The 26,302-nt window shown below is 35.3% G+C and overlaps 3 protein-coding genes across 12 annotated transcripts in view; 2 read left to right on the top strand and 1 right to left on the bottom strand.

The window, feature by feature from the left end:
* Positions 1-5,871: 5,871 nt before the first annotated feature.
* LOC110446335 (gamma-gliadin-like) lies at positions 5,872-6,492 on the top strand. Its single transcript, XM_021491449.1, has one exon. It carries the CDS (start codon positions 5,872-5,874, stop codon positions 6,490-6,492), a length of 621 nt encoding a protein of 206 aa, XP_021347124.1.
* A 718-nt stretch (positions 6,493-7,210) lies between these two features.
* LOC110446244 lies at positions 7,211-17,312 on the top strand. Its single transcript, XM_021491287.1, has 3 exons — positions 7,211-8,154; positions 15,727-15,778; positions 16,574-17,312. The coding sequence occupies exons 1-3, from the start codon at positions 7,402-7,404 to the stop codon at positions 16,996-16,998; spliced, it is 1,230 nt and encodes a 409-aa protein (XP_021346962.1). The 5' UTR covers positions 7,211-7,401; the 3' UTR covers positions 16,999-17,312.
* A 6,096-nt stretch (positions 17,313-23,408) lies between these two features.
* Positions 23,409-26,302, bottom strand: part of LOC110446266 (uncharacterized protein PFB0765w-like) — a 19,962-nt gene continuing 17,068 nt past the window's right edge. For 4 of the 10 annotated variants that reach the window (XM_021491326.1, XM_021491325.1, XM_021491317.1 and 1 more), the window contains exon 13: positions 25,975-26,289. The gene's annotated coding sequence lies outside the window, so the exon portion shown is untranslated. Of the gene's footprint in view, positions 25,029-25,355; positions 25,439-25,974; positions 26,290-26,302 lie in introns of those variants that run through there. The other 6 variants (XM_021491322.1, XM_021491319.1, XM_021491324.1 and 3 more) reach the window with 6 other exon arrangements.

A 26,302-nucleotide genomic window follows, 5' to 3' on the forward strand; every position in this document is an offset into this window, starting at 1 on the left:
TCCTACTGCGATGCTACGGCGACCATGGCGACCTCAGGGCGATCCCACGGCGTCCTGAGCCAGGACGGGCTCAGGACGCCGAACCTCGGCGTTTACTTTGAACAAGTCCAAAGTAAACGCCGTCGCTCTGCGACCTTCGGCGTCCTTGGGGTCCCCACGGCGTCTTGATGCGTTCTCACCACGACCCTACGGCGTCCATGGCGTCCCTTCCACGTCCTGGGTCGCCAGTCCGGTGTGACGGCTGTATAACTCAGGTGACCGCTAAGGCCCTTGGGCCTCTTGTTATTAAAGTCGTTCTAGGCAGTATGGCATTTCATACACCCTTTGGAAGAGACATTCCTTGCCTTTCATAAAATAATACCAAAATGGGCAAACAAGTCCGTCTTTAAAGAGATTGAATGGCCGAATGCATATATATGTGCCCCGCTACAAGTGGCGATTTTGGTTGGAGCTCCTGTGACGTGGAACAGAAAGTGGAGGTCTGTAGGCTCTGGTTAAGGATTACATAATGGAACTGCTCACGATAGATTAGTCTATAAAATACATTAGTTGTCAAAAGGAAAACGCAGAAGTTGGGAATGTCGTGTAAACAAATTTAAGTTAAAAGTCGAAACCGGTCGGTTATTCTCGTCCAGTTACACCTTTACAAGATCGACTTTAGACGCTGCTTTATATCATATGTATCACAGGCGCCTATGTTTTAACTTTATATAATTATGTACAGTGCTAGTGAATTTACTTATTTTAAGGTGTGATAATGACTTTTAGTGTCTCATAAGCCAGATTTTGCTTGATGTCGATAACTGATCGATTTAAATTTTGAAATAGCTTTTACTTTTTGTACAATCTGCTGTAGTTTTAATATGTGACACTTAAATAAAACAAATTGTAATGTATTGTAATACTATGTAAAGTTAGGACATTTAATCTGATATTCTCTATTATTATGATGAAGACTATTATAGATGAAGAGCAAACAATTTTATAAATAAATAAAATTTTACACCAAAAATCAATCCTATGTATACGTTCATATTCACATGGTAAGACACTTTATAGTACAGACTATAGTTTACCTGTAATTAAATCCTATTGTTCTCTAACTGACACAAAATCTCACCTAGCATACACCCAACACCTTACCTGTATATAGGAAAATACCAAAGGTATGCTACGTGAGACGACACCCATAGCACTTGCTCAATGGGTTCGAAATCAGACATGAATAATTACAGACCAATTACCATTCCTTATAATTACTACGTATTTCGAAAATTATACAAAAACGTAAATCAATACACCTACGAAACTATCGAAACACTATAGACTGTCCTCTCACAGTTTAAATATTGAGGTCGGGAGGCGGAATAATATAAACCGTCATAATCGACTGTGTACTAGATGTAATTTAGGCGACATTGAAGATGAGTTTCATTTTATTCTCAAGTGTCCATTTTATGAAAATCTAAGGTTAAAGTACATAAAGAAATATTATCGTTTAAGTCCGAGTGTGTTTAAGCTAACTCAACTATTAAGTACCAATAATGTAAAGGAACTTTTAAATCTTGGAAAATATTTACATTTGGAACAAGTGTACGTAAAGAGTCACTCTCCTCTTAACATATGTCCATATGTAATTATTCTGTATTGTATTGCATAACATGTTGTACTTATCTTGTAATATATGTATTATACCCATGAGTCAGTTGACTCGAGGTTAATAAAATAATCTAAAAATAATCAAGATTATAGATCTATTTTGGTTTTCCATCTAGATTTAGACAAAAAACATGTTTGACAAACGGTGTTGATTGATAGCTGGGTACGTTACTCTTATTGACTCAGGAAATGTTTCGATTTTCTGGAAAATTTCGATACGGTAGATTTTTAACATTTTATTACAGATATGTGAAAAATACCACTTTCCATATGCATTCACTGCATGACTCTGGTCTCATTCAGATCTTTATTCTAGATTTTAGAAAGTCTCTATAAATGGGAACTTCAAAGAGTTCAGCTGTAAAATGCGGAGTTCTTTCAGGAACAATTTTTGGTCCGCTTTTATTTCTCATGTCGATTTAGTCATTTACACCGTACCCTAGACAACAGCAGAACACATCTTTTTGCTGATGAATACTATAATATCCTTTCATTCAAAGTCAGTTTTGAGACTGACAATTCATTAAGCTTAACATCCTATCAATTGCTAAGGTCATTTAAGCAATACAAACACGATTGGTGCATTTCAAACAAGATGAGAACAGTTATAAGTAAAGCCAGGTCTTAAGGTTCGAGTCCGTAAAAAATCATAAGATTTCTGAGACGTCCTTGTTTAGGTTTTGGAGAATTCCTTCCTTTAAACAAACAACAATTAAGGTAAGTATCTCTAGTATATTGGAATGTTTACAACTTTTACAATACGCAATTCGGATATTTTCCAGAGTAGCTATGATGATCAGTCCGGCCGTAAAATTAATGCTGATTAGAGCGATATGCGATTGATCGCAATCCGATTAAAATCATATCCTACGTTCTCTACGTATCACGTGATACGTAGAGAACTTAGGATATGATTTTAATCAGATTGGATTGATCGTTACAGATAATTTTAAGCGTCTGTTTATTTTGACATAATTCCAACGCTTCTTTGTTTTAACCTCACTGTTGTAACCCGATTTCTCTCGTTCCCTTCATCTGACCGCTGTCTCATATTAAATGAACACAACATTAACATAACTATTTTTAGCGCTGATCGGTTTTGTGCACAGGGCAGGGGAGGTTACTGGTGCCGAAAACAATTCCGTTAACCCCACGCGTAGCCGGGTCTGCGTTGAATTGACAAAACCACCACCCTCCCCTTCCTCATTTGTTATACTAATTTGATTATCATGTATGGATGTAGTTTGGTTTATTTTTTGTTATGTAGTAGATGGGCGTATTTTTATCCCCATATTTGTAGTCCTGGGTATACAAACGTAGCACATCCTTCGACCGATGCAGCGCTAAATATTATCAGCGAAATATTTTTCGCGATGATAAAGCAAAAAAACCAAAAACGATATTGATAATATGCAACTCATTCCCGTTTTAGGTCTCGTTAGTATCAAGCGTAAACATTTCAGTGAAGTAACACTCTTTGTGAGATCTCTAGAGAGTATTGTGAACTATATACACATGTCATACGTTAGGATATCAAAACAGTCTCTTATAAATAATTAACACTAGTCAATCGGTAAGTATACAGAGGGGTCGTTTTTATTGCAGGACAACCATTTGTTTATCCTGTGATCGTGTTTGAACTAACTTTAGTGTTCAATATCAGTTGGGCATCAGTGAGCACATGAAACAGATATATCCTATTCAACAGAAGGCCGCATTAAAAGCAATATTAGCAAAGCTATCGAAAGCGAATATGAGGCCAGGTGCCGAAACACAAGACTACTTTACATGTAAATAAAACTCTAACTAGTTTTATACAGCAATGAAAGCAGAGAAGTATAATGCACAACACAAACTTGCAGGTAATATTCAAATACTGTGAATGTGCAAGGGCCACTCCCAACGCACTAACATTAATCAGTTTTTATTTGCTAACCACATACTTTTTGAGCTTAGTTTCAATATTTATCTGGGGTTTTTTTTCTACATAACCCTTAATTTTCACATTCTTCCTGCACTGACCTCATGATCATCGGTCTGCTCCTGAATGGAATCATGGAAATCACCCGTTTCTTTTTTCGTTCCAGCTTTCTTTGTGAAGAAACATTCTTGTGAAGTTTCGGAATCAAATTCAAAGGAAGCAGGTCCGTACCTCAATCATTAATAGGTATTGAATAGATCGTTCACCAGTCGTATGTCCTTGGATATCAAACAAAGATAATCAGTGTTTGCGAACAACGATTAAGATAATAGACGTCTGAAGACTACCACATTCTTATACAGATCGTTGATTGGAATTTTTACGTCGGGGTGAAGAAATACAGATTTGCGTTTTTTTTTTTTTTTTCATTTTGGATTTCAAGCTGTTTTTTTTAATGATGGACCTGAAAGTTTTAACCAACTCCGAAAGTGAGTCCAACTCATCATGCTCTCCGTTTGCCCATGGTCTTGTTGAGTCCATGAAACTTATACGTGTTAAATTCAAATTTCAATCGCTGAAAGGAGTCTTTAGATACTTCAGACCCTCCAATGATAGCTGTCGTGGATCCTATTTAGATTGTCAGTAAGTACGCGTCCGGCTATAGGCCATAGTTGTGTGGAGATGTATACCAATAACGTTGAGGTAGGAGTTATTCAAAAGCTATATAAATTCAACTGTTGTAGCGTTTGCTTGTAGTTGAAAAGCTTTGAAGCAACGGATGTGGAATCACTGAAGAGTTGATAGGGATACTTTTGTTCTTCGACGGATTAATAAAGTAGGATATCATTGATGTCATCTATCCCTTTGTTCTTCCAAAGGGTAAAAAAGTCGAATTTGCACAAATTGACTTATCAGTATAAATGGTACACCACGTGCACACGTCACTGATAGCATGTTATCAAATTACCGATTGAAGCCGAGTAATGATTTCCCACTACACAATTAATCGATTTTAATAGTCTAGTTCGTTATTTGCTTTTAATAATTAATTGATGTCCCAAAGCGAACAACAGTTAAAAGCGGCAAAACTCGCGTGTAATAATTAATATCACGAAGGAACCATACATGTACGTTACAGCTACTTCCAGTTGGTCACGAGAACTTTACTGTGAGTATTGTATACTTTATGTTAGTTTCATCCTTATTTCTTAAACTTTGAAAGAGTTCAGCATAAATTCAATTTATGACTAATTACGCTATTTGTTTCGTTAGTTGTTTAACGAAACAAAGGATATTTCCAATTATTAAGATTTTAAAGGGCAAACTGTTGCCCACGGTCATCTTAATTTGACGTAGAGTCAAACTGAATATTTATATATACACAGATTAAATGTACTTAGTATAAAAAATAACTAAACGTACAGAATGCTATTTTTCAAATGACATAGCTTCCTCTTCATATAAATCGACATACAAATTAGTGCCACTGCGTGTTGATGTCTTTCGGCCTCTGTACCTTTGGCACCTGCGCACTTCCATCCGAGCCAACAAGAGTGTCATTTTTTCTTAAATGAATAAAGTATATTCAATATTAATGTTATGATCGCCCTAACGTCAGAAAATATTTGCGACAGTTTTCTTATACCGAACTTCTGATTATTTATAATATATTATATATATCTCGGTTTGAAATAAAGGTTGCTTCCTTTTTAACCTATATCATGATTTCCTTGCAAAGTCCTTGGATCAAACTATCTCACTAGTGTTCCCGATATCTATATTTTTCTTCGGTTTTTTTTTCGGATTTTTTTCATCATATAATTAAATGTTTAAAATTATAAGTACAGAACTAAGAGTGTGATGTTGGTTTTTGTTGCAGGAATAGCAACCGTTATGGCAATAACGAACAGCATATTAGCGTTCTTGTGTTATTGTTTGTGTGATGGTGAGTAAAAGTTTTCATCTAATTTTTTCCTCTTCATTGAGTGTGCATTTGGATTTTTTTGGTTTACGAAATGATATCAAGCTAAATGCAACATGCTTTAGAAATAGGCCAATTCGTTTTAGTAATATTGTTTTAAATATTACTTAATTGTGTTATGACAGCTCGTCCTTATAGAACAGAAAATATAGGATACAAAACGAGCTTCTCCCTTTTCTACATAAACAACTTGTTGAAATAAAAAACAATTGAAACAAATTTAAGGTACCGTGAAATCGGCGACGCCGTCATCTTAAAGTGTATACTGCCATGCCTGTCCCAATACAAAAATGTTAGCCGATCCTGACGAATGAACATTTCACCTACGTCTATCTTGTTTGTACTACGGAATCAAACAGATAAGTATTTCAAATTGTCATGCCTTATCAGGCAACAGTCAAAACCGTTTTCCCAAGGAGTTGCATGGAACCCACCAGATGAACTGTTTCCGAGGCCAGGGGAACTGTTTCCGAGGCCAGATAAACTGTTTCCGAGGCCAGAGGAACTGTTTACGAGGCCAGAGGAACTGTTTCCGTGGTCAGAGGAACTGTTTCCGAGGCCAGATAAACTGTTTACGAGGCCAGAGGAACTGTTTCCGTGGTCAGAGGAACTGTTTCCGAGGCCAGATAAACTGTTTACGAGGCCAGAGGAACTGTTTCCGAGGAAAGAGGAACTGTTTCCGAGGCCAGATAAACTGTTTCCGAGGCCAGAGGAACTGTTTCCGAGGCCAGAGGAACTGTTTTCTAGGCCAGATAAACTGTTTCCGAGGCCAGAGGAACTGTTTACGAGGCCAGAGGAACTGTTTCCGAGGCCAGAGGAACTGTTTCCGAGGCCAGATAAACTGTTTCCGAGGCCAGAGGAACTGTTTTCTAGGCCAGAGGAAACCGTTCTTCTGCTGAGTGTTTCGTTACGTGACCAACATGACCAATGAAAAACATGTAATTAATTCATTCACACTTCATACCGACCCATTGGTAATGTTTTTAGAGCAAATTGAGTTGCTGTTTTCATTTACTACAACACTGGTTCGTTGTTCATATCTTCAAGTAGGCCTATTGATTGTGGAGGCAGAAGCATATCCTTTATTCTCCACCACAGTCATCATATCAGGATGTTTGAAAGCTAGGTGTGTTCGATTACATTGCATGTAACTAGTCAAACAGTGGCAGTTCATCACGTGACCAGACACGGGTCGTACGGTAACAAACACTAGTGTATCACGTGACTGGTCAAACAGGCAAAAGTAGCAAAAATTAACGTGTTCAGAAATTAATATGAGGATCAGTCAGCACTGCTTGAACAATTCATATTATGAAAATAATGTTATAAAACGTGTTTGTTTTCTACAGTTGGCTCGCACGATATAGCAACAATAGCGTTCCCCGAGAACACCTACAAAAATGTCAAGCTTTATATCAACGTGGTGAATCCTTTAGATACAGGAGTATTTGTGAATATATCTGCTCGCCGTATCTTGACATTCCCAACAAGACAAGAACTGGTCCCTCCGAAAGATGTCATCGTCATAGAAATAGATACAGCAGATTTCGAGATAACGGGAACAGGCAAAAATGGGAAAGGTATTCTCATCCAGTCAAATGTTAACGAGCTTATTATCATAGGATTGTCAACTACGCAACACAGCAACGATATATTCCTTGCTAGAAATTATACACAAATTGGTACTGAGTATATTATCATTACATACTGTACTCTAACATTTCTTTGCCAGTTCACTGTTATTGCTAGAGAGGATAATACTGTTCTTGAAATAACGTTCCCTGGATATTTTAATGCTTTGGTTAAATTTGACGGAACCTATTATGGCCCAGGTGACGTAATGACGTTAATTTTACACGAATTACAGACTTTCCAAATCCAGTCAACGTCTGATCTGAGTGGAGTGAAGATTATATCGATAAACAAAAAAAGCTTTTCTGTTATTTCTGGTAGCTCGTATACATCAATTCAAAATGGCGGTTTGCGCGATTACATGGCGGATATGGTACCTCCTATAGCTACGTGGGGGAGCGAGTACGTACTCGTTCGACGGAATCTACCGCAGTTTTTACGTGACTATGTCAAATTCGTTGCTGCAGCTAGTGGCGCAAACATTTCAAGCATTGGATGTGGACCTGTTCTTTACCATCTGATCCAGGAATTTCAAACCTACTTATTTAGCATGACGTGTGAACGAGTTTACGTCATATCGGATGAACCGGTACTCATAGCTCACTTTCCTGTTGGTGTTGGCCATGGTGATCCAGCGATGCTCTTCCCTACTCCCGTCTACCACTATGTCAGTAAATATACGGTTTATATCCCACCAGGATTCCGTAGCTGTTCCATAGCACTCGTAATGGAGACTATGCAAGTCAATACATTCAGTTTTACCAGGTTTTCGGCCTCCTTTACCCCATGGGAGGTTATCGAACAGTCAGTGTATTCGACATCCTGGGTAAAGAACGTGAATTCTGGTGTTGTGGAAATAACACATACGTCACCATTCGGGGGTCACATGATATGCGAAAGAGATAGTACTATTATAACTTCATCAATCGGACTTGGAAACGTGACCGTTAAAGAACCGCAGGTAAGAAAATTTGACAAATTTGACCTAAAAATATTGTGAGCATGAGCACGGGTTCCAGCACATGATCAGTGTACAATGTACACATGCGTATCTAGCTTTGATATCATTAACCTTATAAGTAAGTTTAGAATATTCCCAAAATATCAATCCAGAAAATTTCAGAAAATATAGATACAACATGTATATAATTTAATCTTGCTTGTAACAAGCATTTCCATTGGCTTAAAATTTATGTTATCAGCCCATAACGTAAAAAAGTGACGTCGCCGTTTGTAACGTCGCTTTTGATTGGCCGATACAGCGGGCGTAATAATTTCTGAGAGAAAAGAGTCCATCATTAAAAGTGGATTTCCACAGGGATAATGTATAATAGATTAAATTATAAGGATTGACTTGAGTATAATTTATTTTGTTATGGAGCTATAACACAAAAAAACGAGTGTACTCTCTTCGCGGTTTATTTAGAGTACACTCCGGTTTTTTGTGTTATATTTCCATGAAAAAATTCAAGTTAATCCTTAAATACTTTTCTAAAACTGTGATATAATGTATATTTCTATAAATGTCAATTTAATGTAATGTCACATCCATTTTTGACGAATGTAATTGGTCATCTGGACATGGGTCCCTAATTTGTGTGAAACCACACTTTGTCCAAACCTTACCACTGTTTTCATTTCTTCCCATTAGTACTATTTTTCCTTTTCTATATGTACCTTACTTTTACTTTTGTCTCGTGATGAGATAACTATTTTCCAGATTTTGTTTTGTATTTGTCTTCATGCAATCCAGATGATTTGGATGTTTTCCGTATTAAAGCCAAGCCAAAATACAAATGTAACTTAAATTGTTTACACAATGACTACAGAAACAATGTTAACAGTTGTAATCAACCTAATCATCATTCTGCTACATCCCGAGAGGTAGTGTTACTCTCTGGGGCACTATCTGTGATGGTCAAAACAGAAAATGTTAGCATCTTCAGTAGCCTATGGATCATCAGCCCATTACTTACACACAACTGCATCTGCAGAGTTCAAGTCATTATGTACCAAGATAGTTTGTACTGTCTGTACTCGTTCTTCTATAACACTTATAATCAAGGTCCCGGTAGCAATTTTCTGACCATTTGCTATTGAATTAGCGAGATAATCTGTACGTGATTCTAACAAAGAGGGTCACATTTTGGTCGGAATTATGTCCCAAGAATTTTCGATATGCGAATTCCAGGACATCTGACGACTCTGGTGACGCAATAAAGCAAAGTAATCAGAAACGGGAAAAATAAAAGAAATACACGCCGTGACTTTGACAATGCGATATACGGCTAACTTTGGTGATGACAAAAATGGATTCAATAAAACTGTTAATGAAGGGGAAAATATCCAATGTGAAAAACAATTGAACAGTAAGATGAAGTTTTTAATTTTTACCTTCATTCTCACCAGTCCAAAACAACAGATGATATACACATTGATGATCATCAAGTGACATACTCGCCATCTGTGTACTGTGACATATNTCTCAATGTCGTTGTTGAGGTTTACAATATGGTCTTCTGATACCTGACGATGTCTTTTCCTAAATAGGCACTTTGCATTTTTATAGAGCCTAAAGGTATTGGAGAGGGGGTCCCGAGGTCGTCCTTGAGAGATCCATTCCAGACGCAACCGCCACATATTACGATGGAGTTCCTTTAGATGATTATTCCAGTACGGTTTAAGGAATCTACAGAATTTACGCTTCGGTAACACACGTTCTGAAGTCCGCTGAATGCAATTCACAAGCTCGTTGGTGTAATTCTCAACATCGTCCTCAGAACAAAGCTCTTGCATGTTCACTAACGACGAGTTACTGATGCATTCATCCAGGCTATCGCGATAAACATCAACATTCTTAGAATCTCCAGAAGTAATCCACTTATAAGAGACTCGCGTCAGAGTATTACAACACGTTTCCCTAGGAACAGGAAGAGGAATGTGTAGCTCGCATAACAAAGGCCTGTGGTTCGAAACATCAAGGAAGTCACGATCTAGTACAGCGCATTCGTGATCAGCCAGTAAACAGTTATATAGAAACACATATATATATTATAGATCAGCCAGTGAACAGTTATATAGATACATATATACATTATAGATCAGTGAACAGTTATAAAGATACATATATATATTATAGATCAGTGAACAGTTATATAGATACATATATGTATAATAGATCAGCCAGTGAACAGTTATATAGATACATATAAAGATATTATAGATCAGTGAACAATTATATAGATATATATATATATATTATAGATCAGTGAGCAGTTATATAGATACAGATAGAGACATATATATATATATAATAGATCAGTGAACAGTTATATAGATACATATATATATATTATAGACCAGTGAACAGTTATATAGATACACAGATATATATAGTATAGATAGTGAACAGTTATATAGATACATATATATATTATAGATCAGTGAACAGTTATATAGATACATATATATATATCATAGATCAGTGAACAGTTATATAGATACATATATGTATTATAGAACAGTGAACAGTTATATAGATACATATATGTATATATATATTATAGATCAGTGAACAGTTATATAGATACATATATATATATATTATAGATCAGTGAACAGTTATATAGATACATGTATTTATTATAAATCAGTGAACAGTTATATATATATACATATATATATTATAGATCAGTGAACAGTTATATAGATACATATTTATATATATCATTTATCAGAATTTTACATAATACACAAAAAAATGTATCGAATGTCCAATTCACATATAGAAAATGCAATGTCAACATTTGCTTGACATCTGTAAACTCAACATAAATGCAATCACACACTTAAATGTGGTACCTCACCACACATAATGGGGGGGGGGGGGGGGGGGTAACATGTTGGTCGGTTCTGTAAGGCAGCAAATATAGGGATATGGGCATGTTTTTGAAAGAAAGCATGAGGTTTTCTGTGACACCGTACGATGCTGCTACACCGCTCACCACGGACGACTATCAGGATAAAGAAGATCAAATGAACAGTTACAAAGTTGTTTTTATATAATCAGACACGTGGCATGGCTGGGGAAAATACAGAATGATGTCATTATTACTTGAATCAGGAATGACAAGGTTGTTGCCGCTCACACGGTCACTCCTTCTGGTGACCCTGCAAGTCAGCGTCCTGAGCTGTTTGGCGCAAACATAATTATGAATAAACATTTTGACTCTAAAATGTCAGCATTGATGTTCTAGCTAATGTAAATAATACCTGGGCCCGTATTCAGGAATCCGTTTTCATGCTCAAGCATGGATTCTGTGCTCCATCCAACTTTTTTGTAACGCATTTAAATCATGTAGCAAGGACAAAAATATCAAATTTAAATCATGTAGCAAGGAAAAAAAAATCAAATTTAAATCATGTAGCAAGGACAAAAAAATCAAATTTAAATCATGTAGCAAGGACAAAAAAATCAAGTTTAAATTTAAAACGCAGTATTGAGCTTTACGTCTCTCCAAAATACTTCCATATCATGTGATACCTTTTATAATGTATCACGGGAACCAAAAAATGGACTTGAACACAGAATCTGAATTTGATCATGAAAACGGTTTCATGAATACGGGGCCTGGTATGGTACCAAAGGAATATCAAAGCAACTGAAAATATCAACAACATGGTCAAAACCGTTCATTGGGGTAACATGGCATCCCCAATTAACGACACAATTGGATCCAACAAAACACACTGTTATTATGCCATAAAGGAACTGTGATGGATCTTTGCAACAACTTAGGAAAGAAATAGAGAGCATTGTGGACCATTACAAAGTCCAGCATGGCAACTGCACGATTAAGTCAGATTACAATCATAAAAGTACAGTTGATAGATTCTGCAGCAGTGCTTATTTTGAGGTAATGCGGATTGTTCCATGTAGATCTACAAAACAAAATAGCCCACATGATTATGTACAAAGTGTGGATACTCATTGCATCAGTCTTTCAACAATTTCTTCTCGTTGAACCATGGCAAAAAATGTTCTATTTATTTGGGGAGAGAATATAAAAGTCGTACACAGTATTAGACTGGAATGAAAATTTTGATAGAGAGTATACATCTGTACGCTTGAGTATGCCAGAAATCCAATAAGGCAAAGTGAACTCATAAATATGAAACCAAAACACAAACATGTTTTTGACATTCTGTTGAGAACATCAATGACCGACTGTATTCTAAGAAAGTTGAAGTTTTTGAGTTGTAGGTAAATGTAGATGTTTGTGCTTAGTTACACCCTGCTGGTTGAGCACGTTTATATTATAGTAGAGTCAAGTCAATTTTATTTATTATAGTGTAATACATCACAATTACATCGTACAAGTATATAGTTACACAGTATAAAATCATATAGTTACATAACAGGGATCAATCATCTTAATGTAAAACTATATAGACCATATCATAATTTTGTGAAGAACAGCTATTATACATAAAAAAATGATAAATTAAAACAAACTATCACATGTGCCAATCCAGAGAGCAGGTGATTGGGACAGCCCCTTCATAACAGACTCCTGGATTTTGTACTGACATATTATATACTATACTAGTTAAAAGGTTTCTTTTACATTTACTGCCTTAAAACATGATGTCTTTAAAAAAAAACAATAACAATGGTGATAAATAAAATGAATAATTTCCTAGTTCTACATTGTAGTGAAATTTGGGTTGGGGAGTCCCCTACCAGCGAGGTCTGCTAACTAATAGCTAATTATAATTTAAACGGAGGATTATTTTCATAAAATGTAATTGTATATAATATTCAGCCTAAAATGGCTTACAAGACACTGTTTAAAATTAGAATTAATCACATAGACTGCTATGTCTTCTGCAAGTGGAATTTGTAATTCCTCGGAAGACATTATAAAATGAAATTTGTCAGTGTTATTAAGACTTTCAAAATCATTACTTATATTATTTGCTACATTAAATAAGGATGATCTTATATCATTATATACATTACATTCACTAGTTAGGGCCCCGTATCGGAGATACGGGTGCCCTATAGTAATCACTGTCTGTCTGTCTGTCTGTCCGTCTGTCCACAAATTTTGTTCCTGACTGATAACTTTGATATTTATCGACCGATGTACATGAAACTTGGTCAAGATGTTTAGTTCACAAAAATACACATTGAGGTAAAAAGTCAAGGTCAAAGGTCAAGGTCAAATTTTACATCTTTTCACTGATGAACATTTTGTTATGACATTATGAAGCAAAGTTGATCAAAATTAAACAAGGAGGAGTCAACTGACCAAAGGGCAAGGTCATCGGGTCAGTGGTCAAGGTCAAATTTTGTAGCTTTTCACTGGTGAACATTTCGCTATGACATTATGGAGCAAAGTTGTTCGAAATTAAATAAAGAGACACACTGAGGTAAAAAGTCGAGTTCAAAGGTCAAGGTCATTAGGTTCAAAGGTCAAGGTCAAATTTTACATGTTTTCACTGATGAACATTTTGTTATGACATTATGAAGCAAAGTTGATCAGAATTAAACAAGGAGTCAACTGACCAAAGGTCAAGGTCATCGGGTCAGTGGTCAAGGTCAAATTTTGTAGCTTTTCACTGGTGAACATTTCGCTATGACATTATGGAGCAAAGTTGTTCGAAATTAAATAAAGAGACACACTGAGGTAAAAAGTCGAGTTCAAAGGTCAAGGTCATTAGGTTCAAAGGTCAAGGTCAAATTTTACATGTTTTCACTGATGAACATTTTGTTATGACATTATGAAGCAATGTTGTTCAGAACTTAACACAGAGTCAACTGACCTTAGGTCCAGGTTACGGGTTTCAAAGGGTCAAGGTCAAGTTTTGTATTTTCACTGATGAACATTTTGTTATGATATTAAGGAGCAAAGTTGGTCGGAATTAAAGAATAAGTCAACTGACCAAAGATCAGGGTCACTGGGTTAATGGTCAAGGTCATTTGGGTCCAAAGGTCAAAGACAAAGTGGATCTCTGACTTTGACCCTGGCTCTTGATGGAGGAGATAGATCAGGTTAAATAAAACAAATCAAAGCTAACAAATACCGGTATTTACATTTCTGTTAGCCCAGCAAATATGGAGGTGGAAGGAAACAAGACTCACATCATAGTACATGTAAAATGTATATTTTGCTTCCTTGCGATTCTTTTTGAAGTCCACATATCAAACGTCAAGCTCTGCTATATGGGCAGATTGCTTCTTGATGATTAATGGGGATATATTGCCACAAGACGGGGCCCTTACTGACCTGTCAGTGTTCTAGTATATGGCGAAACCATCTTTGATAAATACAATTATGCTCAACTAGAAATATCCCCTATAAGCTTGTCCAAAATAGAGAAGAAGAAAAATATCCTCATCTTAAAAGTCTTTTCCTGAAAGGTATGATGACTATTTTACACAAAAGTCTGATCAGCGGACACAAATCTTTATTTTCATAACATATTAACGTTCGATTGTTCAATAAAAGTAACAGCCTGAAATTTGTATAATGCTTCGTTAACTCCATCTACATCTAATGTTGATGACGTCACACAATCGTGTCTTCTTCGCTGAAAATTTGCATAGCTCCACCCAAAAGTATTGTTGTCAACGTCATGGAAACTTGTCACGTTCTTTGGTCAGGGTACGAGAAAATAGCTATAGTTTGCGAGAATATTGGTTATTGAGTGAATGTCAGGGTATAATGCTTCGTTAACTCAGTCTACATCTAATGTTGATGACGTCACACAATTGGGTCTCTTTCCCTGAAAATTTGCATAGATCCGTCCACATGTAATGTTGTGGACATCATGGAAACTTGTCACGTTCTTTGGTCAGGGTACGAGAAAATATCTCCAGTTTTCCGAGAATATTGATTATTTAGTGAATATCAGTGAAGAATGTAAATATTTATACATATTCTGATAGGTAGACGTTTTTTCCTCCTTTGAAATCTAAATATATTTACTATTTTAGAATCGGATTATGCAATTAACTTTCTAAAACTGTTCTTCAGCCATGATATTGGGTGGATATACTGACAGAACAACAATCACACACTTAAATGTATGAATCCCACCTACGGAGTTATGCTTTTAATTACGCTTTATATACCTGTTGTCCATTGTTGTTTTTACTGTAAATTGCCGACTTTGACTAAAGGATGTCTCGGAGTAAGAACTTGGATATTGTTTGTTGGCGGTTCTAGACGTGCTGTGTCAGCTATATCGATTTATGAGATATTTGAAATACCAATGTTCTACAGGACTGAACAACTAATGTAGGTCCTTTTTTCAGTTCAACACAATTTATAGAATACGCCAATAAATCAAATAATTTGAGACGTATTTTTGGGTCTCCTCTTAATATAAAATCTCAAAAGAAAATGAATATGTAAGTGTTTTTTTATAGCAGATCTTTTGATATATCTATTATTTATATATCTTCAAGAAAATGATATAATTGATACGAACATATCAATGCCTATTTTTCTTTCTCTTTCTTTAGGAATACTCAACTTCAACTATGGCTGATATCTCAACAACACAAAATGTTAACGGTAAATACATTTTAGATAATAATTGGTTTCCTATTGGATATTGTTAGTTATCACGAGTGCGAAGCACCGTTTAAATTACCGGTAATCGCTTTATGAGTGAAATATATATGATGTTCATCGTAAATAAACCATTGTAAATACAGTCAACTGTTCTTGTATACATTACATTGTTCAAACAAAAATGTTAATTTACTTATTTTCACTGCATTTATTATATAGAGTTGCCATGCTGCCGTTATTATTCGATTTGACCTACTTTGTTTATACTACAAAAAACGATATATTTGAGACATACTTAATGTCGTACGACCAAATTTTGGGTTTTCGTATTAGTAGCCTTAAGATTACATTTAAATATTTATGTATATATAAGATTATTTTATCATCTTTGCATTAGTCAATTAATGACATGCTCTACTGAAATGTCATGCAACTATGCAGCATTATTGATTTTTCAAAATATTTTTGACAATCTTGCTTTTGTATTTTACTTGCCATGTTTTACCTATGAAGCACACCAACATACCCGGTCTCCCGCATACACACACGCAAGCACGCATACACTATGCACATGGAGGCAGGTCCTTAAATGACTTTAGCTGTTAATAGGACGTTAAACAAAATTAAACCAAACCAAATTACCTATCAATGCTATTGTTCGGACATTGGTATCTCCTTCGGTAAAGCATGTCTCACCAACTCCGACAGTCTTCTTGTTGCATTATTAAAACATTATATAACGTGATCGTTCTGATTCAAAATATATCTTTCAGCGATAATTGATTTTATTTTCAGAAACACTAATAGACGGGGATTCGACAAATACACGTAGAACAACTGCCACAAAAGTCGTCACTGAATCAAGTACTAGTACAGATGGCATCATCGTATCGTCAAATGTAACTAGTGACGTCACCACCAGTCAAACACAAAGAAGTGGAAGTGAATCTATGTTAAACTGTTCCTGTTGTAAATCGCCATCATATTCGGATTCAGATCTCCCTCCCCCTGAAATTTTGCTGGAGATAACCAACGAACTCAAGAAAACACTTACAGTCCCGAAGACAACTACGTCGAACTACGTTCGTAAACACACCTGTGCATGGGATACCAGAACATCCTCAGCGGGAATAGGTGTTATGGGTATTGTCATTCTCTGTGTAGTGTTAGGAAGTATCATTACATTAGACTTAGTGACTCTTTTTCAAAAGCGGCGATAATACAAAGTGTATATTTGACATTGCTCCATAATGTCAACTTGACTACACCTATACTCGGTTAGGTTATGTGGTGATAACTTGTTGCTCCAGTTGAGAACGAGTAAATTTATCATAGATGGCTTTTGTTTGGTATCTAAAAACAAATTACACCCTAGACAAACGTCTGGACGATCCTTACACCAATATGTCAGTACATAAATGTGATCAATATGTCAGTACATAAATCATACCATAAAATGTCAGTACATAAATCATACTTTAAAATGTCAGTACATAAAACATACTGTAAAATGTGATAATTTAACGATCCTTTTCCAACTGTCAGTACATAAATCATATCGTAAAATGTGATAATATGTCAGTACATAACTCATACTGTAAAATGTGATAATATGTCAGTACATAAATCATACTGTAAAATGTTATCATTAGGTCAGTACATAAATCATTCTGTAAAATGTTATCATTATGTCAGTACATAAATCATACCGTAAAATGTGATAATATGTCAGTACATAAATCATACTGTAAAATGTTATCATTATGTCAGTACATAAATCATACTGTAAGATTTGATAATATGTCAGTACTGTAAAATGTCAGTACATAAATCATACTGTAATATGTTATCATTAGGTCAGTACATAAATCATACTGTAAAATGTTATCATTAGGTCAGTACATAAATCATACTGTAAGATGTGATTATATGTCAGTATATAAATCATACTGTAAAATGTGATAATATGTCAGTACTGTAAAATGTCAGTACATAAATCATACTGTAAAATGTCAGTACATAAATCATACTGTGAAATGTCAGTACATAAATCATACTGTAAAATGTCAGTACATAAATCATACTGTAATATGTCAGTACATAAATCATACTGTAGAATTTTTTAAGGTCCCTGTCCCACTGCAAGCAAAACATTAGTTATTTTAAAATTGCTTTATCGTATCTAAAATAACGTCACTCCAAGTTTGTTTGGATATAACAATAACAAAAATATAATCCACATGGTGAAACATACATAACGAACAGCTGTGATGTTAATAGCAATGAGAAAAATGACTGTTCATTTGTTTTGGCATCAATGTTTTCATGAATTAGTTATATTACGAGTCTCCCGAACATAATAAGCAGTCAATTTTGTTGTGGAATATACTGTAATCGATCTACGGGCCTATTTCAAACAAACTAACAATATGTAAACCTATACCAAAAACTCTAACTTGTGGATGTACAACAGCAAAGTTTAAATCATATTTTATTAATATCATTAACATGTAAGCAGAACAAAGCTAGCCAGAAAACCATGTACATTACAATAGGCATGGTGGTAGTGTTACAGACCCACTTACAAACGCGCTGTACAATAAAGCTTTGTCATTGTCTCGGAGGCGATTATTTTAGAAATGAAGGTAATAAGATATGATGACATGATGTATTGTGGTGTTTCTGCGAAACCTAGATAAAAATATTTATGATGTCATTTTTAACGGAGCGTAAATAATTGATAATTGTTTTTTGCATTTATTTCTACATTTGGTATGATGAATGAAAATACAAATGTACAAGAACAAAATTCTAAACGGAGCTTCAGCTTAAATGAATGAGGGGACGTGCTCGACCAAGCCCAGTATAGCACTTTCAGCTAGGCGTTGTTCATGTTGAATGCAATCTATGAGATGTAATAGGATTGTATGAGTTTGTTTTCCTTGCCCGTTGTCCTGTTAATACATACTGTAGGAATATTGGTGTTGATATGTAACAATGTTGTATAACTGTCTAGTTAAGAACAATTTGCCTTTATTACAATTAATTGATGAATCTTGAATGGTCGAAATTGCCATATTGTGATTAAACAGGTTTACAACGTTTGACTCTCTACCTTGATTGCCATCATTTAAAAAATAAACTTTTGCCAGGAGTTTGGTTAAATCAGTTAGATCTATTGCAGATACATCATCATCAAACTAGATAGACAGGTCGTGGTTTGATACTATTTGTTTAGTTTAATCGAAGCTGTTATCAAACAAACCAACATTACAGGTTATAACATATTTGCCTCATGTGAATTAAAAAAGTGATTCATTGATTGTGAAAAACCACTGGTTTTGATGGTATCTCTGCCAAGATTTTAAAAGCTGGTACAGAATCTTTTACACCTGTCATAACATCCCTTTTTAACCATTGTGTAACTGTTTCCAATTCCCTGATGTTCTGAAAAAGGCACAGGTTTTACCAATTTTTAAGAAAAACAATTCTATGGAAAACGGGAACTTGCAAGCTTATGGACTGTCATCTATTGACTTCATCAGCAGCTACCTGAGTGGCAGAAAACAGCAGGTCAGACTGGGGCCAGAGACAAGCAAATGGACTGATGTAAAGAAGGGTTCTATTGTAGGACCTCTAATCTTTAATATTTTTATGAATGATATTTTTACCTTTGTAGACAGATGTATTTTATACAATAACGCAGATGGCAACACGCTCTCTAAGATTTGTGACAATTATTTATATTTGAAAGATTGTTTAGAAAAAGAGACCAAAGTTCTTATAGACTGGTCTGATTTTAATGGTATGAAGGCCAATCCAGAGAAATTCCAGGCAATATGTTTTGGCAAAAAGACCAATAACTCTATCAAATCTTTTAATATTGAAAGCCTTGAGATTATTTGTGAAGACAGTGTGAAACTTTTAGGTGTGCATATTGACTTTCTTCTTAAATTTGATGTACATGTATCTCGCCTTTGTAGAAATGCTGCTTAACAACTTGCTGTTGTAAAAAGACTGGGAAACAATCTTACAAAGAAAGGAAAAAATACCATTTTTAAGTCTTTTATTTTATTTTATTTTTTTGTACATTGACAAATACCAGGAAAATGGAAAAAGTTCAGGAACGAGTACTTTGTTTTATTGAAAATGATTATGTTTCCCCAGTCATTGATATTCTAAGAAAACACAAACTTGATATGTTTCATGTAAAACGTATGAAAGATATGGTCTCTGAGGTTTTTAAAATTTTAAATGATATTTCTCCATCAATTTTACAAAATCTTGTTGAGAGTAAAAAAGTTTTTTACAATCTGAGACAAGATAACCTGGTAAAGATCCCAAAGGTGAACACCTCGACATATGGTAAGAGATCTTTCCGTTTTGCTGCTTCCCATGTGGAACAGCCTACCAAATGAACTTCGATTAGCTGAAAACTGTAAGTCATATCGTAGGCTGCTTCGCACCTGGGACAATAAGGTATGCTCATGTGCTATCTGCACACACCATATAGTGTGAGTTGTCCCCCTTTTGAATCTACCTACATATACTCCACTACAACTCATTAGCTTCACTGTTTCTTTTGTTATTTAATTTAATATACTTCAGTACTATACTAATTATACATTTGATACTTTTTAGACTTGAGCTCCATTATTTAAAAGATCATTACTTTTGACAATATCATAATTATAACTCTCTGTTTCAATCTATGACTACATTGCCTCTTTCTAATTCACACTATATTAGTGTATATCCTGTATTTTTGTTTTTACACTTTGCTACATTAGCATATATGTACATTACACTATGATTGTGTCTTAACTTGTCTTTGGTAACACTTGTGTGACATTCAAGTTTTCACTATTAAATTATTTCTTTTAAAATTTAAAATAATTTGAATTGTTGTCCTGTTTTTATATTTATGCATAAGTACTGTGATCATTGTTAAATTTTATATATGTTTTGTCGCAAGAATAGCACTACAGTGCTAATGTATATTATGTTACATGTATATGCGACGTTAAATAAAGCTTTTTGACTCTTGACTCTTGAGGTACATTCATTTACAATGTGCTCAATGCGATGGCATTGAACTCCTGAGTAGTCGGAAGGTGTGTAAACGTTAAAACATATTCTATCTTTTTAGTCAAGTCAAAGCCAGATGCCAGAGTATTGACAACCAAACAGCAAGACATACTAATGTGCATAATTACAGTTGTGTGGCCGCACAACGCACCAAAAATAGCGTGCGAACACTGTGTATACATCGTTCACACACCGTCCGCACATCGTCCACACATGGTGCGCAAAATTGTGCGCTTCTCTCCGCACAACTGTGCGATTAGGTACAATTTGTTGATCAATATTACGAAATTAAATAAATACGGAAGGCTCGTATGCAATAATGTACATGTACACTGTATATATTACTGAGATTTCTCATCACAATAATTAAAGAGTATATACACATTTACAATGCGTGTTACACAGTATACAGTGACCGCTAGACTGTCAAGAAGGAGTTTGGCTCCTAGGTAACAGAACAAGTAAATAACATTTTGATGAGTGACCGGAGTTTTACCTGGCCTGTGCTTGACACATATAGCTGATGTGTGATACCGTTTGTCCGTTATGAAAACACAACTGGACAATTAGTATTTGTTATTTGCATTCGGTTTGGCTTATAGATCCCCTTCACCTGGAGTTGCACACCACGATGAGTTACGTAAGGGTCCCGGGCGGGGACAAGTACGGTCCAGGTTCATGTACAAAGTAGCTACATGGTATGTTTACCTGTATACGGGAACTGTGTTATAATTTTACATGTCGATTAAGGTCGTTCAAATAACACCGAAAACACCATTATAAATTCAGTATAGACAGAAAATTTAAAGATAAGCTTATAGATGCAGCTAGTATATAGAAACATATTTCAAAAATCAAGTTTACATGTTTAAACACGAAACCTTTTATATTGTTAATGCATTCCTCAATTTATACCAACCACGATTGTTATCGCACAACGTTCGTCCATCGTGTGCACAAATGTGCGCAAGCAATGATCGTCCAATTTTTCATCGTTCGCACATCGTGCGCACATCGTTCACACACCGTGCGCCCTCCGCACATCGTGTAACGTTGTGCGATCCCACAACTGTAAAGGAAATTCATTTTGGAAAGGAAAAGGATATTTACAAATGAAATAGAAAAAAAACCTTACATGAGTCTTCATTAACCTGCATTATTCGAAACCGTTGGTTGTCAGCTTGACTGTCAGCATTCTACATTTATCACAATAATCGTGATATTGCTGGCATTATAAAATAAACAGCAACATGAAGAACACGTAAGTCGAGGATGAGATGTTACTATCAAGAAAGAGAGAGTTAAATAAAGGTGTAAATGAAATCGTCATGTTTATCATGCAACTTAGTACTACGCCGTTGTTGTTGTTGGCCATGCTGTTAGTAAATATGGAGGTAAGCGATTGATGAAGAATTTGTTATGATTTTAAGTTCAGGAGGGTATATACTATCGACGTGGTTAATACGGTTCCTGTTATATAAAGACAATACATCGTCGATATATTTAAAATTCTAGATTTTTTTCTACATGTCCTGGTATGCTCTCCGATATATTCAGCCTCATATCAACGACAACAAAGGTCTTCTTCACAGTTTTCCCCAAATAGTATGCCACCGGAAAAGTTAGCACCGCACTAGATGAAGATATTGCAGAATTCAATTATTCCACCAATTTGATCTCTATTTTATTTTCTCCTGGCCTCTGTTTTGATTTTCCCACCAAATATGCTCAAACATATATAACACAACTAACAAATGTATTGCCGTTCCACTTTCATATAAAAGAAATCTTCAATAAAAGAAGAAAGGCGCTCATGGAGTTTGGTATGAGGTATGCTATTGTATCGTGCGGAGTAGTAAAAAGTAATATGACTGATAAACCGATCAAGACGAGCGACAGCGCTCACACAAGGTGGTAAAATTTTGTAAGAGGTTGAACGATGTTAGTTTTGAAGTCGGTCGTTATATCGTTTAATATATATGGCTGGGTTTTTTTCTCTCTTAAACCCAAAGACACCTTGATTGGATAAATACTGTGGGCTACACCAGTGGCATATCGTTAAAAATAGATTTTGATGGAAGGACTTTTTTGTATATTTATGGACAGAATATGATACTTTCATTGGATATATTTTAAACCTTTGTCCTGAAATTTGTTTCATGACTTCGTTGCTGATAAAAATTTCAGACAATTTTTCGCCCGACTAAAATCATTCGCCATCAGTAATTTAGCTTTTATCAAATCTGATTTTGGTATCAGTACTGATTATACTGTGCGCAGGTAGTTGTTTTCCCTATTTGAAAACCGGAACCTGCTATAAAAACTGCATTTTTTGGGTGAGAAAACAAAGTATGAGAGCCTCCTATACATATATTCCAATTAAATATTACACTTTTGTTAGCCTCATGCAGTTATGATTGGTTGATATTTGCAAAAACTTATTTAAAGAAAAGAGTTTAAAAAATAAAAATAAATTCATATAGATAGTCTGTAATTCGAGAATTATGAATTATTATTTTTCTTATCTTTTTATTTGATAACAAATCTTTTGAAATAATGCATGCACCTGTCGAGGTTCAGTAGTAACAGAAAAAACTGTAGTGAATGCACAATATAGCATTATAGTCATATGTATTCGATTGTATAAAAATCAACAAACAAGTTCTGCAGTATCTTTATTGTAAGCAAATGTTGAAAACAACAAGACATATCGAACTACGTGATATTATCCTACAACCACAATCAGCAATATATATATACAAGCCATACAAAACAGTAAGATGCCAAAGGGATCTGAATAATTTTATGAGGGTTTTTTTCTTAGTAGAAAGTTTTACATTCTGCTGAATTGACATTAGATCATCTTTAATAAGACAATAAATACTAAGTTAACCAAACAAACAGACAGTATTGAATGTGAAAATACGTCGGATTCCATGTTTGTTTTTTAATTAGCCAAACAACAGCCAAAGTCTTTCCCAGCCATGAGAGGATCATTTGTTTCAAGCTTAATTAAAATCAGCATGGTTGCATTTTGGGGCTGACAATGTCACTGCCATTCAAAAGACAATGCAGCCATCTTTAATTCATAATTATCACCAAAACAAACAGTACTTGTTTATGATCGTTAGGTGATCATTGTCATCACGTTAAGTAAACATTGGCACGGGGAAACGGCAGAAGAACCTAACATATTCTAGTACCCATTTCGTCTTTTGTGGCCATCCCTAAGGGCATGCCATTATTTTTTCCCGTGGCGTTAAGAGGCTCCAAACCAAATTTACATGAAGTTATGATCCCTTTAGCCATTTTTGACTGGTCTTCTAAAGGAACACAGTGACGAAAAACTTCAGACATGGTGTAAATTAACTTGTCCTGCGGACCGGTTGAGATCAGAGCCGCAGATAAAAAAAAATCTTTTTGTTCCTGAAGGATGAGCATTCCCTACACCGCATGAAGCACTTGCCATTATGTTCCTCGTCAAACCCACAAAGACACACTTATCTAATCTATAAGAAAAGTATACAGTGAAGTAACAGAAATCAGATCTAGCTTACAACTGTAACATTGCTGCAATACAAATTATACAACCTCACATGGGCGAAAATATATAAACTAACGTCTGTATGTCTGTTTGTCTGTAACATTACTTTATGCTGATACTGGTGTAACTGTAAATATAAACTACGCCTTTATAAATGTCTGTCTGTGTGTAGAGGTGTGGGTTTGTCTATCTGTCTGTGTGCAACCTCAATATACACCAACCTCTATATGTCTGTCTGTCTATAACGTTAATATAAACTAACCTCGGTAGGTCAATTATATCATTATGGACTAACATATGTGTGTTTGTAAGATTAAACATATACATCCACCTCTGTATCTCTGCCTATGTGTAACATCAATATACACCCACCTCTGTATCTCTGCCTATGTGTAACATCAATACACATCCACCTCTGTATATATGCCTATGTGTAACATCAATAAACATCCTTCTCTGTATCTCTGACTATGTGTAACATCAATATACACCCACCTCTGTATATCTGCCTATGTGAAACATCAATATACATCCACCTCTTAATCTCTGCCTAGGTGTTACATCAATATACATCCACCTCTGTATCTCTGCCTATGTGTAACATCAATATACACCCACCTCTGTATCTCTGTCTATGTGTAACATCAATCTTCATCCACCTCTGTATATCTATCTATGTGTAACATCAATATACATCCATCTCTGTATCTCTGCCTATGTGTAACATCAATAAACATCCTTCTCTGTATATATGCCTATGTGTAACATCAATAAACATCCACCTCTGTATATATGCCTATGTGTAACATCAATAAACATCCTTCTCTGTATATATGCCTATGTGTAACATCAATAAACATCCACCTCTGTATATATGCCTATGTGTAACATCAATAAACATCCTTCTCTGTATATATGCCTATGTGTAACATCAATATACCCCCACCTCTGTATATCTATCTATGTATAACATCAATATACAGCCACCTCTGTATATCTGCCTATGTGTAACATCAATATACATCCACCTCCCTATGTGTAACATCAATAAACATCCACCTCTGTATATATGCCTATGTGTAACATCAATAAACATCCACCTCTGTATATATGCCTATGTGTAACATCAATATACACCCACCTCTGGATCTCTGTCTATGTGTAACATCAATATACATCCACCTCTGTATATCTATCTATGTGTAACATCAATATACATCCATCTCTGTATCTCTGCCTATGTGTAACATCAATAAACATCCTTCTCTGTATCTCTGACTATGTGTAACATCAATATACACCCACCTCTGGATCTCTGTCTATGTGTAACATCAATATACATCCACCTCTGTATATATGCCTATGTGTAACATCAATATACCCCCACCTCTGTATATCTATCTATGTATAACATCAATATACATCCATCTCTGTATCTCTGCCTATGTGTAACATCAATAAACATCCTTCTCTGTATATATGCCTATGTGTAACATCAATAAACATCCTTCTCTGTATATATGCCTATGTGTAACATCAATATACACCCACCTCTGTCTATCTATCTATGTGTAACATCAATATACATCCATCTCTGTATCTCTGCCTATGTGTAACATCAATAAACATCCTTCTCTGTATATATGCCTATGTGTAACATCAATATACACCCACCTCTGTATATCTGTCTATGTGTAACATCAATATACACCCACCTCTGTATATCTATCTATGTATAACATCAATATACATCCACCTCTGTATATCTGTCTATGTGTAACATCAATATACATCCACCTCTGTATCTCTGTCTATGTGTAACATCAATATACATCCACCTCTGTATCTCTGTCTATGTGTAACATCAATATACATCCACCTCTGTATCTCTG

This window comes from Mizuhopecten yessoensis, unplaced genomic scaffold (genome assembly GCF_002113885.1).
Source record: "Mizuhopecten yessoensis strain PY_sf001 unplaced genomic scaffold, ASM211388v2 scaffold2671, whole genome shotgun sequence".
Lineage (NCBI taxonomy): Eukaryota > Metazoa > Mollusca > Bivalvia > Pectinida > Pectinidae > Mizuhopecten > Mizuhopecten yessoensis.

Excerpts from the sequence above, each read along its gene's own strand:
- LOC110446335 (XM_021491449.1), top strand. The coding sequence starts at position 5,872 with ATGAACATTTCACCTACGTCTATCTTGTTTGTACTACGGAATCAAACA.
- LOC110446244 (XM_021491287.1), top strand. The coding sequence starts at position 7,402 with ATGACGTTAATTTTACACGAATTACAGACTTTCCAAATCCAGTCAACG. Across the intron at positions 8,155-15,726 it reads TGACCGTTAAAGAACCGCAG|GAATACTCAACTTCAACTAT; the intron begins GTAAGAAAATTT and ends CTCTTTCTTTAG. Across the intron at positions 15,779-16,573 it reads AACAACACAAAATGTTAACG|AAACACTAATAGACGGGGAT; the intron begins GTAAATACATTT and ends TTTTATTTTCAG.